Source organism: Echeneis naucrates, chromosome 20 (genome assembly GCF_900963305.1).
Source record: "Echeneis naucrates chromosome 20, fEcheNa1.1, whole genome shotgun sequence".
NCBI classification, from domain to species: domain Eukaryota; kingdom Metazoa; phylum Chordata; class Actinopteri; order Carangiformes; family Echeneidae; genus Echeneis; species Echeneis naucrates.
This window is the reverse complement of record NC_042530.1, coordinates 469,311-484,148: the sequence shown is the minus strand read 5'-3', so window position 1 is coordinate 484,148 and position 14,838 is coordinate 469,311. Positions and strand designations below refer to the sequence as shown.

Here is a 14,838-nt window from a genome sequence, read left to right as displayed (position 1 = left end):
AGCTTCATGTAGCACTGACACTTTGCCCCCCCTCACCTTTAAACAGGCTGACTGTGGGCATCCCTCCGCTGTCCAAATCCCGCGATACGTCCGCCTGTCCGCCGCTCTTCTCCGGCTGAATCCTCGCGATAGGTGCGGCAGCTGCGGGAGAGGGGAAGCTGCTTCAAAACTCAACTTTCAGCATTAAAATCAGTTTTTATCCAAAAACAGGCCGACACAAAGCGAAGGCAGGGGCGGGCAGGGAGGGGGCGGCCGCTGACGGGTGGGGTTTTTACTGTGGAGACAGATAAAGACTTTTTTTGCGTAAATAAAGAAGATTTGTTGCGCAAAATAAAAAGTGACTAACGGAGGAGACGCGTTTAGGTGCGATCATCGTCATTTGCGCTTCCTCCATCACGGTTGGTGATGTGTTCACGGCTCGTTACGGGGGGGTGGGGATGGGTGGGGGGATGCTTGGTGGCCACGTCCCCTTGGAGACTGAGACAACACGTGATGAGCTTTACTTATCAGGTTTAGAGGGAGAGAGACACCGAGAGACACCGAGAGAGAGAGAGAGAGAAAGAGAGAGAGGAATTAGAAATAAAACGACTCTTAAAGTCAAACTTTTTCAACGCGACGTCTCCTTTATTTCCCCCTTTTTTCCCTCCTTGCTTCCTTTCCTCCGGGAGAGGAGAGGAGGGAGGAAGAGGAGGAGGAGGAGGCAGAGGAGGAGGAGGGGGGAGGGGGGAGGAGGAGAAGCCGGAGTAAAGTTTGTCCAAGTTTGCACATCCCTTCGGAAACGCCATTTTGATTCCTCTCCTCTCCGGAGCGAGTCTGCAGCCTCTCTCTCCCTCTTCCTTTTTTTTTCTTCTTCATCCCCCTTTTTCATCCACCATCACCGCCGTTCATCATCATCACCACCACCACCACCACCATCATCATCTTGGCCCCCACCGCCGGCAGCACCATCATCATCCTCGCCACGATGTCTCGGCGCAAGCAGCCCAACCCCAACAAAGTCAAGCGTAAGTCTGCTTCTTTTTGTCCGCCTCTCCATCGCTGTTTGTCGGTGTTTTTCTCCCCCCTCCCTCCGTCCGTCCGTCGGTCCACCGACCGGACCGGACCGGGCCGCTCGGTCCGGTCGGTGTCCTGAGCTCGGACACCGACCGGACCCCCCCCCCATCAGCGGGGAGAGTTTGGACTTGTTGTGGCCGTCAAAGTGAAAAGTTGGAGCGGGGATGAGGACTCGGTGAGTCGCCGTTTTCTCTCCGTGCTGCTTCCTAGTTTGATGCGCATCCGAGCGGAGGAATTCGGGCCCGGCTGTTCCTCCGGCGGACCCGCTCGGTGCGTCTCCGCTCATTCTTTTTTGGTTTTTGGGCTTTTCTACACTTTTGGTGCAACTTTGGCACCGAGTTTGGCACATTTAGGAGGCTGTCGTTTGGTGCTTTTGCCCCGCGGGGAGGGTGGCGAGGGAAGGGAAGGGACGGGAGGTGGAGGGGGGGTGGGGGGTCAAAGTCTGCTCTCCGCCGGAGTTGAGCATCCATATCTCGGGTGCACTTTGGTCGGAGCCTCGCTGTTAGTGGCCATGTGTAAAGCTACCAGAGTCAGCGGCAAGCCGGCGGCAACCAGCACGGCCGCTTCCTGTCCGGCCTTTCAAAGTAAACACCACCTGTTGCGCCACCCACCTGTGGATGTTTGTTGGGCCGGAGTCGGACTCTCAATCACTTTTCCTTGTTTTTGTCAGGAAATATGAACGAAATGTCTCAGTTCTCCGGTTTTTAATAGTCACAGACCTTATCTGAGGTCAGATTTGTTTGTTTCATCATGTCACACATGACAGCTGAACACAGATCTGGACTGCTCTGAAGCAAAGCGTCTGAATAAACTTAAAATCAGGAAGCTGAATTATATTATGTAATTATAAAATCTATTAGATGGCTTTATCCGTGTAAAAGTCAGAAACAGGTGTTTTCTGTGCATCTAGCCTTTACATTGGAGTGACTACAGCCGGCTGACTGCTGTAACAAAACAGGTCAGGCTGTACACAATACTCTCGGTCCATCCGTGTGTGTTTGTGTTGAGGTGACAATAAAAACACAAAACATGACGCTTAATGCTGTTCTCCTCGTGTTGGTTTTATTGTGGAGGGGCAGCCGCCGTGTTTCCGCCCGTGTCCCGGCTAACGGCAGCTAGCTGGACGGCTCCTCCGTGACCTTGCCCGGACAAATTCACCCAGAAACGGCTGGCTGTGCGGCGGTTCGGCCGGCGGGGCCCGGCCGCTCGACGGCGGCCGGTTTCCCCGGCTGCTGGGCGACTTTTGGCCGCTTTTCGGGGACTTTTCGGCCGTCTCCGGTTACGCAGCAGCGGCAGCAGCATCGACGTGACGCCTGTTGCATCCACCCTCCTCCTCCCCCTCTCTCCCCCCTCCTCCCCCCTCCGCCTCGGTGTCCCTCTCTTCTTTCGACATCATAACTTCCATTTTAAGCGTTTATTCCGACTCTCCGACCTCCGGCCGCTTTGTTCACTCTGTGTTTAGCCGTTAGCCGTTAGCTTCGCTGCGCTTTTGTAGTTCTTTGTAGTTTTTTTTAGTCTGCTGCAGTTTTCCGGGTGATGCTGCCGTGGTTCTGCTGACCCGGTCGGCGGTGGCCGGTGATGGGCTTCTCCTCCGCCTCAGGCCGAGATGCTCCCTGTCGGCCCACCGTCTCTCTCCCTCTCTCCACCTTCAGCTCCACTTTGGGCCAGAAAAGTCAACACATCCGCCAACATGTCACACTTTAACCGTTCCAGGTTTAACACGCTTTAGAGCGGCTGGATGTGACTGCAGCATCATGACTTAAAGTTAATAGAGACACTTCCTGTTCCTCAGATTTTAAACCCAATGATTCAGTCCATCTGTTGGGATGTAATTTAACATTGGTGTGTATCATTTTCTGACAGACCAATGGACTCATCAACAATAATCCCCAAAGTTTAAAGGCATCCCTGCAGTGTGTGTTTTTAATCTGAGTTGTAGTTCTGTGTGCCGTTACTGCACAGTATGGACTTAATCCATGTTATATCATACCTGCAGGGACATGTGGTGTGTTAGGGTTAGTTGTCAATAGTGTGTGCAGCGGCCTTACTGGGTCAGACACTTCAGTATCCCCCAGACTTCCTGTAAATCTGTGGTTGCAGCTGAAGGCCTTGGCTCTGAGTTTGAGGTGACTTTGTTTCAAGTTTTGGTTAGATTTCTTCACACATGCTGATGGTTTTTGACGATTTGGGGCCTTGTGTGAGATGGTAAAGGAGATATTCCCGCTGCCTTTGGTCCTCCTCTCCTCCTCCTGACAGAAGAAGAAGAGGAGGAGGAGGAGAGATCCGGATGAGCAGTTAGCATTCCATTACGAAATTCAACACTGAGGCCGAGCTGGGCCCTCGGCGACAGGCGCAGATCTCTCTCTCTCTCCCTCTCTCTCGCTCTCTCTCTCTCCCTCTCTCTCTTGCTCTCTCTCTCCCCCCCCCTCTCACTCTCTCTCTCTCTCCCCCTCTGTCTCTCTGTCTCCCTCCCCCTCTCTGTCTCTCGCTCTCTCCCCCCCTCTCTCTCTCTCTTTCTCTCTCTCTCTCTCTCCCCCCCCCCCTCTGTCTCTTGCTCTCTCTCCCCCCCCTCTCACTCTCTTGCTCTCTCTCTCTCTCTCTCTCTCCCCCACTGTCTCTCTCTCTCTCCCTCTCTCTCTCCCCCTCTCCCCCCGTCTGTTTGTCTCTCTCCCCCCCCCCCCCCCCCCCCCCCCCCCCCCCCTTCTCTCTCTCTCAGCCTCTGACAGGCTCTTCTTGCTGAGGGGGAAAACTTTAACTTATCCTTCCACTCTTCTCTCAGCCCGACTCCTCGTTTCACTGAGCAGAAGCTGTGTTTTCAAATGGAGATGCATGCTGGGTGTGGGTGGGAGGAGGGGGGGTGGAGGTGTTAATCAAAACATCAAAGTGAACGTCGAGTCTTGTGAGCGTCAGGGTTTTTTTCTGTCTTTGTGGGGAGGATGATGCTTTCCGACGCGCTTTATTTCCCGCCCAGAAGATGCTTTAATTTATCACTGAAAAACCTTCTACAATTATATAACTGTAATCACTGCCTGGAATTAACAACATTAGTTGTTTCTTCAGTTTGTCAACAAGTGTTTTGTATTTAAAAGTTAAAATAATGGTTTCCCTCTTCACAGTTTTCAGATCAGTTGATTAATTGACGATATATTCAGCACATTAATTGATGATAGAATGAAGAAGGGCTTTCACCACTCGTGGTTGCAGCCATTGATTGATTATCAGATCACATGATGTTTGTGTGTGAGTTTATCTGACATGTTTCGAAATTAAACCAGATCTTGGGTTTTATTCAATATTCATTAAACCTGCACTGGGGAACGGTTCTGGTTCCCTTCAAAGCTCCTCTTCTTCTGTGGTGGTGGACATTTTAAAATGCTGACGGGCGATGATGTAGTGGATGATGTGTCCTGTCACACACACACACACACACACACACGCTCGCACACAAAGAGTGTCTTGTGCGATGGGGCATCCTCCATTGTGAGTGCTGTTTGTGTGAAATGAAACACACACAGCCTGCAGTTACAATCATGTAAAGACATGATGCAGCTCGAAGGCTGATGCTTGTTTGTGCAGGTGATAAAAGTGGAAACTAACCAACTGTGACTGTGACTCATCATTTGATTAATTTATCAATGACTGATCAACGTATCTATTTACATATTTATCTTTTATTTCTCATTAATATTGTGAAATTATTTCACAGTTTTATTTCTTTTAGTGTAGTGCAGTTTGTGAAGTTAACGGCCAACATTTTATTAGATGATAAGCAATTTGGGATAATACAGAAAAAAGTAAAGGTTTAATACTTTTTTAACATTTATTTATACATTTTATATGTAGTTTATTTTGCTTATTTGCACTTTTAGCTGACATTAAACATTTATTAAATGTAAAATGTTAGAATGTATAAAAAGATTATTTATACATTAACTTAACATTTTACTGCAACAAATAAATAAAAAAGATTCATACATTTAGCTGAATTTATTTGTCTTCAGATTATTTCATGAATAGATGTAAAATATATTGTTTGTTTTGCATCGTTATATATTTTATATTTTCTACAATAATAAAACAAAACTAAAAGGTGTGTGTGTGTGTGTGTGTGTGTGTGTGTGTGTGTGTGTGTGTGTGTGTGGTGTGTGTGTGTGTGGTGTGTGGTGTGTGTGTGTGTGTGTGTGTGTGTGTGTGTGTGTGTGTGTGTGTGTGTGTGTGTGTGTGTGTGTGTGTGTGTGTGTGTGTGTGTGTGTGTGTGTTAATGGGGAGTCTCAGTGGGACGTTTGTGTCCACAAGGACTGAAGTGGAGCAGCTAATTAAAAGATCTCATCCTCCCTCTGAGGGACATTAACCTCCATTTATCACACACACAGTTCACAGATGATCCTTTTCTTTGTGTCTTAGTTCAGTTTGTCAATTAAACACCAAAGTGTGTGTGTGTGACCACAGTGCAGCATCACCTGTTTTTCCTCATCAGCTGTGTGCTAATTAAATAACGTATAATTTTATTATTCAGAGCCACATTAATGTGTAGTTATGAATTTATGAAACATCAGAGCCAATCGGAGTGTGAGCCGCGGCGGCGTCAGTGTATCTGACAACAAAACGCACACAAACACCACCTCAGCACCGCTCTCTCACCCTCTCTCCGTGTCTGGGCCAGGCCTCTATTTATAGGCCCACCTTTTTTAGATAAGATTATGTTCCATCCCCCAACCAGGAGGAAGAGGAGGAGGAGTTTACATAAAGTTCAGACAGGTGTGGGGGGAGAAGGGGTCAGAGTTGACCTGTGATCTGTTAATGTTCCTCCATCACATTATGAACAGGTGATGTTTGTGTAGTTTGTGTGTCAGTGATCTTAAATCAGCAGGAAGTAACTTTGAAATCCGACCTTTAAGACTTTTGATGCTTAATAACCTTAGTTTAGAGGGGCCACTTTAGGCTCCGCCCACCCTGCTCCATCATCTCTTCTTTTTAGACTCATCTCTTCTGTGTCTTACTTTGGGGAAATGCTGCTGGGAGTTTTATTTTGAAAACTCTGGGGTTTTCTTGTCGAGACCTTTAAGCTGAGAAATCTGCAGAGGAAAGAAACAGGAAGTTGCTGGAGCCTGATGGATGTTTGTGGTCAGGAGCGTCAGTCTTCATCAGGGTGGAGCCTCAGTGGGTGTCGGGTCTGGGTGGGGGGCAAGGGGGACGTAGACAGTGAGGTGTGGGGGATGGGTGGGAATCAAACCGCCACACCTCTGTCAGGACCAAAAGGCTCATCACCTTCAGCTGGAAGACCACATCAGTGAGGGCGCTTTCATGTTGATACGTCTTTCAACAGCCTTTCTTTGAATACACAAGCATGCATTTTTTTATAATTTCATCTTTTCTATCCTGACATCTTTTCGCTGTTTTTTTAAACGGCGTATTGGCCCCCCTGTGGTCCCCGGCCCTCAGGGCAGGAACCAGCTATGTCCAACCTGAGTGATGACTTCCTGTGATCAGGTGGAGGTCGTTAGAGGAAGGTGAACCGATGTCACCACTGTGATGAACAGGAAGTGGTGTTGTGAAAGATGGCGGGAGCTGAGTTTCTGCTGGAGTTTGATTCTGATGATTATTATTTATTGATCACAGAGTGTATAGTATTAGTTGTTTTATGGATAGCACCCTAATTGTTTAGTTGATCAAGAGAAAATGAAAGTGCAGCTGTTTTGATAATTTAATCAGATTTTTGCAGCCTCTCCTTGAGTGATTGATCGATTGATTGCATAATTGGTAGATTAATCAAGAAGAGGTCTCAGCTGAGGCTCATTCACGTCTGATAATCAATGAAGTGATCAATAACATGAGAGAGCTCAAAGTCCTGATGGAGAGACAAGCAGAGTGTAACAAGACACCAGGGATGAATATCACTGAAGAACACACACGGACACACACAGTTTGTGTGTCGGTGGGCCTCTGTAGGATTGTATCAACACACACACTGAACCCACCATGACTGCTTTGTGGTCTCGTCACTGGGTTTAAATTTAGGCTGCAGGCAGCTCAGTTATATTGGAACACACACACACATCATTGTCTGAATATAGCAGAGTAGACTCTGTGGTTAGATGAGTAAATATTAGTCTTCATCAGCTGGTTCACGCGAAGGAAGCTGATGTGAACAATAATGAATTAATTCATCAGAAACAGAAAACAACAAAACTATCTTCCGTTATTTTGAACTTTTAGAGCTGGAATTATCAGTCCACCCATCTGAATCAGATTGTTCCATCTAGAGCTGATTATTGATCAATCACTTCATCTGGCATTTAGACCAAATAATTCATTAATCTACTCAGTTCATGAATGCCATCCTTTTTAAAAGTGATTTTTGCATTGGAACTGTGAGAAAAACCTTTGATAGATGTCTTCTTCGTGATTTGTGTGTTCAGCGGAGTCTGATTGGATGTCAGGATCAGTCATTTAGTTTTTGTTGTTGCTTTCTCCACATTTCTCTGAAAACTTTTCCCTCCACTGTTCAGGCTGACAGACATTTCTCTCGCCAAATATGATCCTGTTGGCGTTTTTATTCCCTTTTTTCTGTCTGTGAGTTGTTGAAATGTTCCTGGAAGCTCGGCAGCAGAGGATGAACAACATCTCTGACACTTATGTAACTGTCTCTGAAAATAAAGGACCAATAACAAACAGAAGGGAGAGAGAAGCTATTGTTTCTCCACTTCCTCCGTCTCCTCCTCTGCTCTCCTGATGAGAGGCTGCTTCACTTCCTGTTAACCCCTCCTTCTTCATCTAATAGCTCCCCACATTTAAGGGGTGACTCAGACAGAACAGCGAGTTTCCTCCTAAAAACGTCTCTCATCTGCCTCATAGCTCAGGTGGACTGAACCTCTGCTGGAGAAAACGTCCAAATGTTACAGTTCTGTTACAGTTCAGAGAAGTTCTGTTTGTTGAAGGTTAAAGTCTCCAGCACACAGAGAAATGTAGAACTGCTCCTTTAACAGCAGCGGCCTGCTCTTAAACACATAAAATCATAAATGAACTTTGGAGAGAAGCTTCTGTGAGCATCCTCCTCGTCGTCCTGCCTTTCATCTCCTCAGCTCCTCCCCCTCTCCTCCAGGCCCGCCCCCCTCCACCCGTTATGACATTCTTTCACAGCCGAGCTGCTTGTACTTTGGACTCTCAGTAAATACGGCTTTATTTGCTGCAAACAGGGTGAAGGTGGCCCTGAGTGTGTGTGTGTGTGTGTGTGTGTCTGTGGATATCAGACATCACACACACACTCCATTGCTGTGGTAGTTGGCTCCACAAGCTGCTTATCAGCCCGACAGTCTCACCACACCCACACACACTCTGGCTCTGCAGGCATCCCATACAACAGGTCTGTCCTCCACTCTGCCGCTTCATTCCTCCGCCGTCCGTCAGCGCCACGACCCCACCCTGACCTGCCGCAGCTGCCGCACGCTACATCCTGCTGGCCTGTCAAAATAAAGCACAAGCAAAACACGCAACATCTGTGGCCAAACGCTCACTTTTCCGTTCATGAATCAGAGCTTTTACTTTTTCAAGTCTGAACTATCTAAACCGCTGGAACTGGGTTTCCTGCTGTAGCTTTTCAAAGTAAACTGCACAGGACTATAAAAAAAAAAATTACGTGAAGTGCTCAACACTCCCCATGTCTGACAGTTCTGTGTTCAATCAAACATGGCTGCCGCGCAGAATGACCATTGCAGCAGATGACCCTGTGACCTTAGGCCTGTTTTGGCAAGACGACCTGCGGCATTTAAAATATGAATACAAAAAGTTGAATGTGAAACGCTCAGTTTGATCAGAGGAAATTTCCTGCAGCTACACACACACTCTCCAAGCATGATGGAGGCTCTGGAGGGAGGCCACCAGTGTCTCTCTCTCTCTCTCTCTCTCTCTGTCTGTTCCTAACTCGCTCGCCCTCCTCCCCCACTCACCTTTCTTGCTGACTAAACAGTTTTGTCAGCCGGCTGCTGCTCCGTTGCAGGATTGGAGGGAGGAGTGATGGGGGGGTAATGCAAATAACAGTGCACTTTGTGGCGTTAAATCAGCACAGGTAGATTGAGCTTTAACCACAATCACAATGCGAAGTGTGTGTCCATTTCTTTTTTGTCCCACTTTCTTCAGCTGCTTTAATTCTGTTTCTGGGCAGACACACACTGCTGTGATGAAGATGAATCAGGTGACGTCAGGAGTGATCATCATCATTGTCGCAGCCCAGTGGGCCTTAGCTGTTGTTTGTTTTCCTGCACCGGGTCCTTGTGTGCAGTTGTTGAATGTTATTGTGTTAATGACTTGAACGGTATGTAATGTGAGTTTGTGTGCGTTGTTCTTGTAGTTGTGTTGAAGTGGCCTGATGGAGCAGCAGCATGTGAATGGAGCAAACAGACCCAGGTTGAGTAATCCCTATTAATCTGACTGTTAGGAAGGCTGTAATCTGACACACACACACAGACACACTCAGCCCCGCCCTCCTCTGAAAAGGTACTATTGTTTGTTCTGCAAACACAGGACACACCTCGCTGTCATGGTAACCTCCGAGCTGACATACCCCAGGACTTTTTTTAATACCATCTGTGTTGACCCGAGCATCCCTCTCCTGGTTCCCCAGCTCCTATCCTGATACTTCCTTCTCCGGTTTTTCCTCTCTCTCCTCCCTCCCCCTCCTCCTTCCCCCTCCTCCCCCTCCTCTCTCTGTCCTCCCTCCCTCTCTCCTCTCTGTCCTCCCTCTCCTCTCTCCTCCCTCCTCTCTCCTCCCTCCTCTCCCTCTCTCCTCTCTCTGTCCTCCCTCCCTCTCTCCTCTCTGTCCTCCCTCTCCTCTCTCCTCCCTCCCTCTCTCCTCCCTCCTCTCCCTCTCCTCCCTCTCTCCTCCCTCCCTCTCCCTCTCCTCCCTCCTCTCCTCCCTCCTCTCCCTCTCTCCTCTCTCTGTCCTCCTCCTCCCCCCTCCTCCCCCTCCTCTCTCTGTCCTCCCTCTCCTCTCTCCTCCCTCTCTCCTCCCTCCTCTCCCTCTCTCCTCTCTCTGTCCTCCCTCCCTCTCTCCTCTCTGTCCTCCCTCTCCTCTCTCCTCTCTGTCCTCCCTCCCTCTCTCCTCTCTGTCCTCCCTCTCCTCTCTCCCTCTCCTCCCTCTCTCCTCTCTCTGTCCTCCCTCTCCTCTCTCCCTCTCCTCCCTCTCTCCTCTCCCTGTCCTCCCTCTCCTCCTTCACTAATCTGCTCTCTTGATTTGATGTAATTGAAGCTGCAGTTGATGATTATTGTCATAATTTTCCCAATTAGGCCTATAACACTGTGTGTGTGTGTGTGTAGAGGTGGGGGTTGTGTGTCCTAGACATGCTTTTGACTAATTATCATTCTTACTGTTGTTGATGACACACACACACACACACACACACACACACTGGTTACACCATTAAATGGTTTCAGGGATTACACACTCAGACAAACACACACACAGCAGCCCATCATACAGGAGACTAATTACAGGTTCTGGAAATGAGCCCTACCCTCTCTCTCTCACACACACACACACACACACACACACACACACAGACGACAGCAGCATCATACTCTTATCATGATGACACACACATTCAGCCTGTTCTGTCATCAGACACGATGTGTCCTCATGTCAACAACAACAGCAAAGATAAAATATATTGTTCATCACGCCGCACACGTCTGTTTTCTGTCAAGTCGCTTCAGTTTGAGGCAGAGTGTGTTTTGTTTGAAGGATGTTAAAATGGAGTTCAGTGTGTGAAGGCTGAAAGTTTGTGTCCTTAGTCCGCAGACAAAACGTCCAGATACCTGAGCACGCCATGACTTCCTGTCTCTGTACTCCAGTGGTGAACGAGGATTTAAAGAATGAAACCCTCACTTGAAAGGAGTTGCCAGCACCAATCTTTAGCTTTTCCAATTATTCGCTTAGATCAGTGAAGGATGTTTTATTGATCGACTGATGGGCTGATTGGTCAGTTGGAAAGAAAAGACAATAACCCTTCAAAGTAAAATGACATTCTGTTGGTGTGGAGATAATGGGGGGATGTGTGTGTTTGGGGGGATGGGGCCAAGGTGTGTGTGCATGAGTTGGGGGGTTGGGTGTGGACTCAGGTGTGTGTATGGGGGGGTTGCACCAGTAGTAGGTGTGCCCACCCAACTCCATTCAGCTTTTAGTGGAAAATACAATAAACCCTCCCATGAGAAAGTGCTGAGGTGGGACACACACACACACACACACCTATGAATAAACACACAAAGGTGGAACCTAACTGTGTGTGTGTGTGTGTTGTCCCGGAGGCAGACACACAAAGAGGCTCTGAGTCTTTTCACTCAACTGAAACCTGGTCCTCCTCAGCACCACGCCCTGCGCACACACACACACACACACACACACACACACACACACACAGCTTCTTTCTATGTGGATTATTCTGTCTTTCGTTCTGTTTTGTTTCTTGTCTAAGTCTTACTTAATCATGTCTCCTCCTCTCCTTGCTTCCTTTCCTCCTTCCTTCCCCATTCTCCTCCCCTTCATCACCATTTGTAGTTTCTTTGGCTCTTGGTAAAATCCCTGACTGTCCCTTTAAGACACGCTCAGGTGAAGGTAGTGCCAGAGCTTTCAGCTCTTGGTCATCTTCCTGAAAAGCAGTCCAGTGTAGTTCTGTAGCTTTTCAAAATAAAAGTTGTTTAAAAGGCTGATATCAGCTGTTGTTGAGCTTGTTGTTCAGAAAGTAGCTGGCTCTTCACCTCTGGGGGGGGGGGGCTAAAGACGGCCTAGTTTCAGCCCCACTCCCCCTCCCACACACATCCCATCCCCCACCCGTACTCTGCATCCTGCTTCCTCTGCAGACAGGAAGCGAAGGATACGGCCGTGTTGTTTCAGCACCGATAAGCAGTCGGAGGAGAGAGGAGATCAGCGGTGCCCGAAGAGTTGGACTTTGTCTAACCCCCCCGTAACACATTAACTGCTTATCTTGAGCGGCCCTTTGCTCTCCATCTACACAGAGATGCTGTAAAACACACGGATAAAGTTGAGCGGGAGAGTCGCAGTGAAGGATGAGACTTCAGCGGGGGGGGGAGGAGAGAGAGAGAGAGAGAGAGAGAGAGAGAGAGAGAGAGAGAGAGAGAGAGAGAGAGAGAGAGAGAGAGAGAGAGAGAGAGAGAGAGAGAGACTCCCCCTCTTTTCACAATAAAGGTCCTCTTTGTGTCTGAAGAATTCAGCCTTCATGTCAAACTCAGATGTAATTAGATGATGCAGTTCAGCTGAGGCCTCAGAGATGCTGCTCCTCTTCCCTCCTTGTCTCACTCCCCCTCTCATCCCTCCTCCCCCTTTCGCTCCTCTTTAACTCCCCTTCCTCTCTCCATCCTTCCTTTGTGTTTTGTATCTTCTTTGTTCTTATTTTTTAGATTTCCTCTTCAGCTCCGTCTCTTTTCCTCCCTCCTTTTCCCATTTTACTGTCTTCCCTCCTTTACTCTCTTGTCTCCTTCCCTTGCTTCCTCTCTAACTTCTTTTTGATCGCCCTTTCCTCTTCACCCTTTCTCCCACTTTTTTCTTTCCTCCCTCCTCCCTCTCTCTCTGATACAGACTAAAGTACAAGGCCAGACATTCAGCCAATCAGAGGCCTTGTTGGCTGTAACCCTCCCATCCCACATGTGCGTGTCTGTGTGTGTAGTAATTTTAACAGCTGTTGTTGCCGAGGAGACAAACTTTTTCCAGTTTGGACCAGTTAAACTTTATTTCAGCTTCCTTTCCTCCCTCCTATCTCCTTCCCTTGACTCTCTCTTCCTTATCTCCCTTTTACAGTCTCTCTTCCTTCCTTCTATCTTTTCAGTCCTTCTTTCATCCATTCTCCTCTTCCCTCCTTCATCTCTCTTCTTGTCCCCTTTCTTACCTCCTTTTTCCTTCTCTAGTTTCTCTTCTAACTCCTTCTTTACTCTTCCCTGCCTCCTATCTCCTTCTTCTTTCCCCTCTATGTCTCCTAATCTATTTTCCTCTCCCCTGGTATCTACCTCCCTTCCCCATCCTTCCTTGATCCCTTCATCCTTCCATCCTATCTCCTACCCCCCCACCTGCATGCCTTGTCTCCTTTCTTTCCCCTCCATTCCTAAACATTTTTGTGTTTGGAGCATTTGCTGATGTTTGCTGATAAATTAATCGACACTGTCGCTGACTTCTCCCTCCTCCTGCCGCGTTACATCAACAGTAGGAGCTGGGTGTGACTCCGCCTCCTCTTTCTCGTCTATTCTCTCCATCTGTGTCTCTATGCAAAGTAAAACCTCACCTGAAATACAGGATGGGTGTGTGTGTGTGTGTGTGCGATGAATAAGTCAGAGCTCAAACCAGCTTTGACGTGTATGAGCACGCTCTGAGGCTTCAAGCAACACACACATTACATTGAAATAAAACACACACATTCAGCTTAAGACTTAAATCAGTGACATCAGTGTGTGTGTTTGTGCACACGACTAATCAGAGTATCAGTTTTCATGTCACACACCTGAAACACAACACAGGTTGTTGCAGCACATACCTCACAACACACACCCAGGAGCGTTACACACCAGAAATGCACTGGAGAGTCATGTGACCTTAAACAGCATAACTGTTAGCATTTAGCTCAGGTTGTGTCTGTCTCTGTGAAGTGTTGTGTTGTTGTTGTGTTGACATGAACAAAATGTGTGGTAACAAGGGTTATCAGAATATCAGATGAATAATTGACTCCAAATGAGCTGTTTTAGATCTGCATGTCTCTGAATAAATGGTACACACAAATGCACACAGACACACACACCCTTGGCAGCAGCAGTTGTAGTCAGTTGGTGTTGAGCTGGATCATCTCTGCAGAGAAGACACACTCTCTGATAGACAGACTGAAGAGAGAGAACAGCAGCCTGTTGAAGCAGAGGACACACTGTGTTATGGATGTGGCCAGCTGTGTGTGTGTGTGTGTGTGTGTGTGTCGCCTCTCCCTTGCACGTCTCTCTGACACACACCAATCTCTGTCAGCCTGCAAATATGTGGACTCTCTTACCCACACACACATTTACACACACTTCCAGTTGTGTTAGCAGATATGCAGGCGGTGTGTGCCAGCTGCTCTGTGTGTGTGTGTGTGTGTGTGTGTGGATTTATCTTGGATGAATGTGTCGCTTGTTGAGCTCAGAGACAACTGCTGGAGGAGGATGGAGGGAGGAGAGTTTGACTCCTGCAGGAAGGATGGATGGATGAAGTGATGGAGGAAGAAAGAGAGAAACCAAAGCTCAGGGAGGAAAGTTCCGACCACATTGGAAAATATCTTAGAATTCATGGAGAAACAAGAAGTTACTACATATCCCATCATACACCTCACCTTCCTGTTCCTGCTTTGTTATTGACCTTTTCAGCCTGAACATAAAGATGGAGGCAGCCTCTGTGACCTGCTCCACTGTCGCCATCTTAGCAGTGGCTGACTCCACCCCCTAACTCCCAGTCCAAATATGGTCAAAGAGGCGGAGCTGAGACTTTAACCATGATGTGCTCCTGTTAGCATCATTAGCATTGCTGGGTAACCATGTTTTGGTTAAGTCCTGCTGAAGGTTCTGTCCCAGACTGTCAACAGGTTTGGACAGGAACATGTGAGTCCATGAGACAGACTGCTGGACCTGGACTCTAGTTAGTGGACTGTAGAGGGTGTGTGTGTGTGTGTGTGTGTGTGTGTTGTAATAGCAGTAGCACAAGTGTTTAGCAGATTGACAAGAAGTGTGTCATAAGGCGTTGCTGCAGGTTAGCATCTGGTTACTCAG

General features: G+C 47.8%; 1 protein-coding gene across 1 annotated transcript in view; it reads left to right on the top strand.

Annotated features, from left to right (window-relative positions):
- The first annotated feature begins 726 nt into the window (after positions 1 to 726).
- The window catches only part of rreb1a (ras responsive element binding protein 1a), a 44,636-nt gene continuing 30,524 nt past the window's right edge, over positions 727 to 14,838 (top strand). Inside the window, 1 exon segment of the mRNA XM_029528642.1 lies at positions 727 to 1,004. Coding sequence (XP_029384502.1) covers positions 965 to 1,004 — 40 coding nt within the window. The 5' untranslated portion in view covers positions 727 to 964.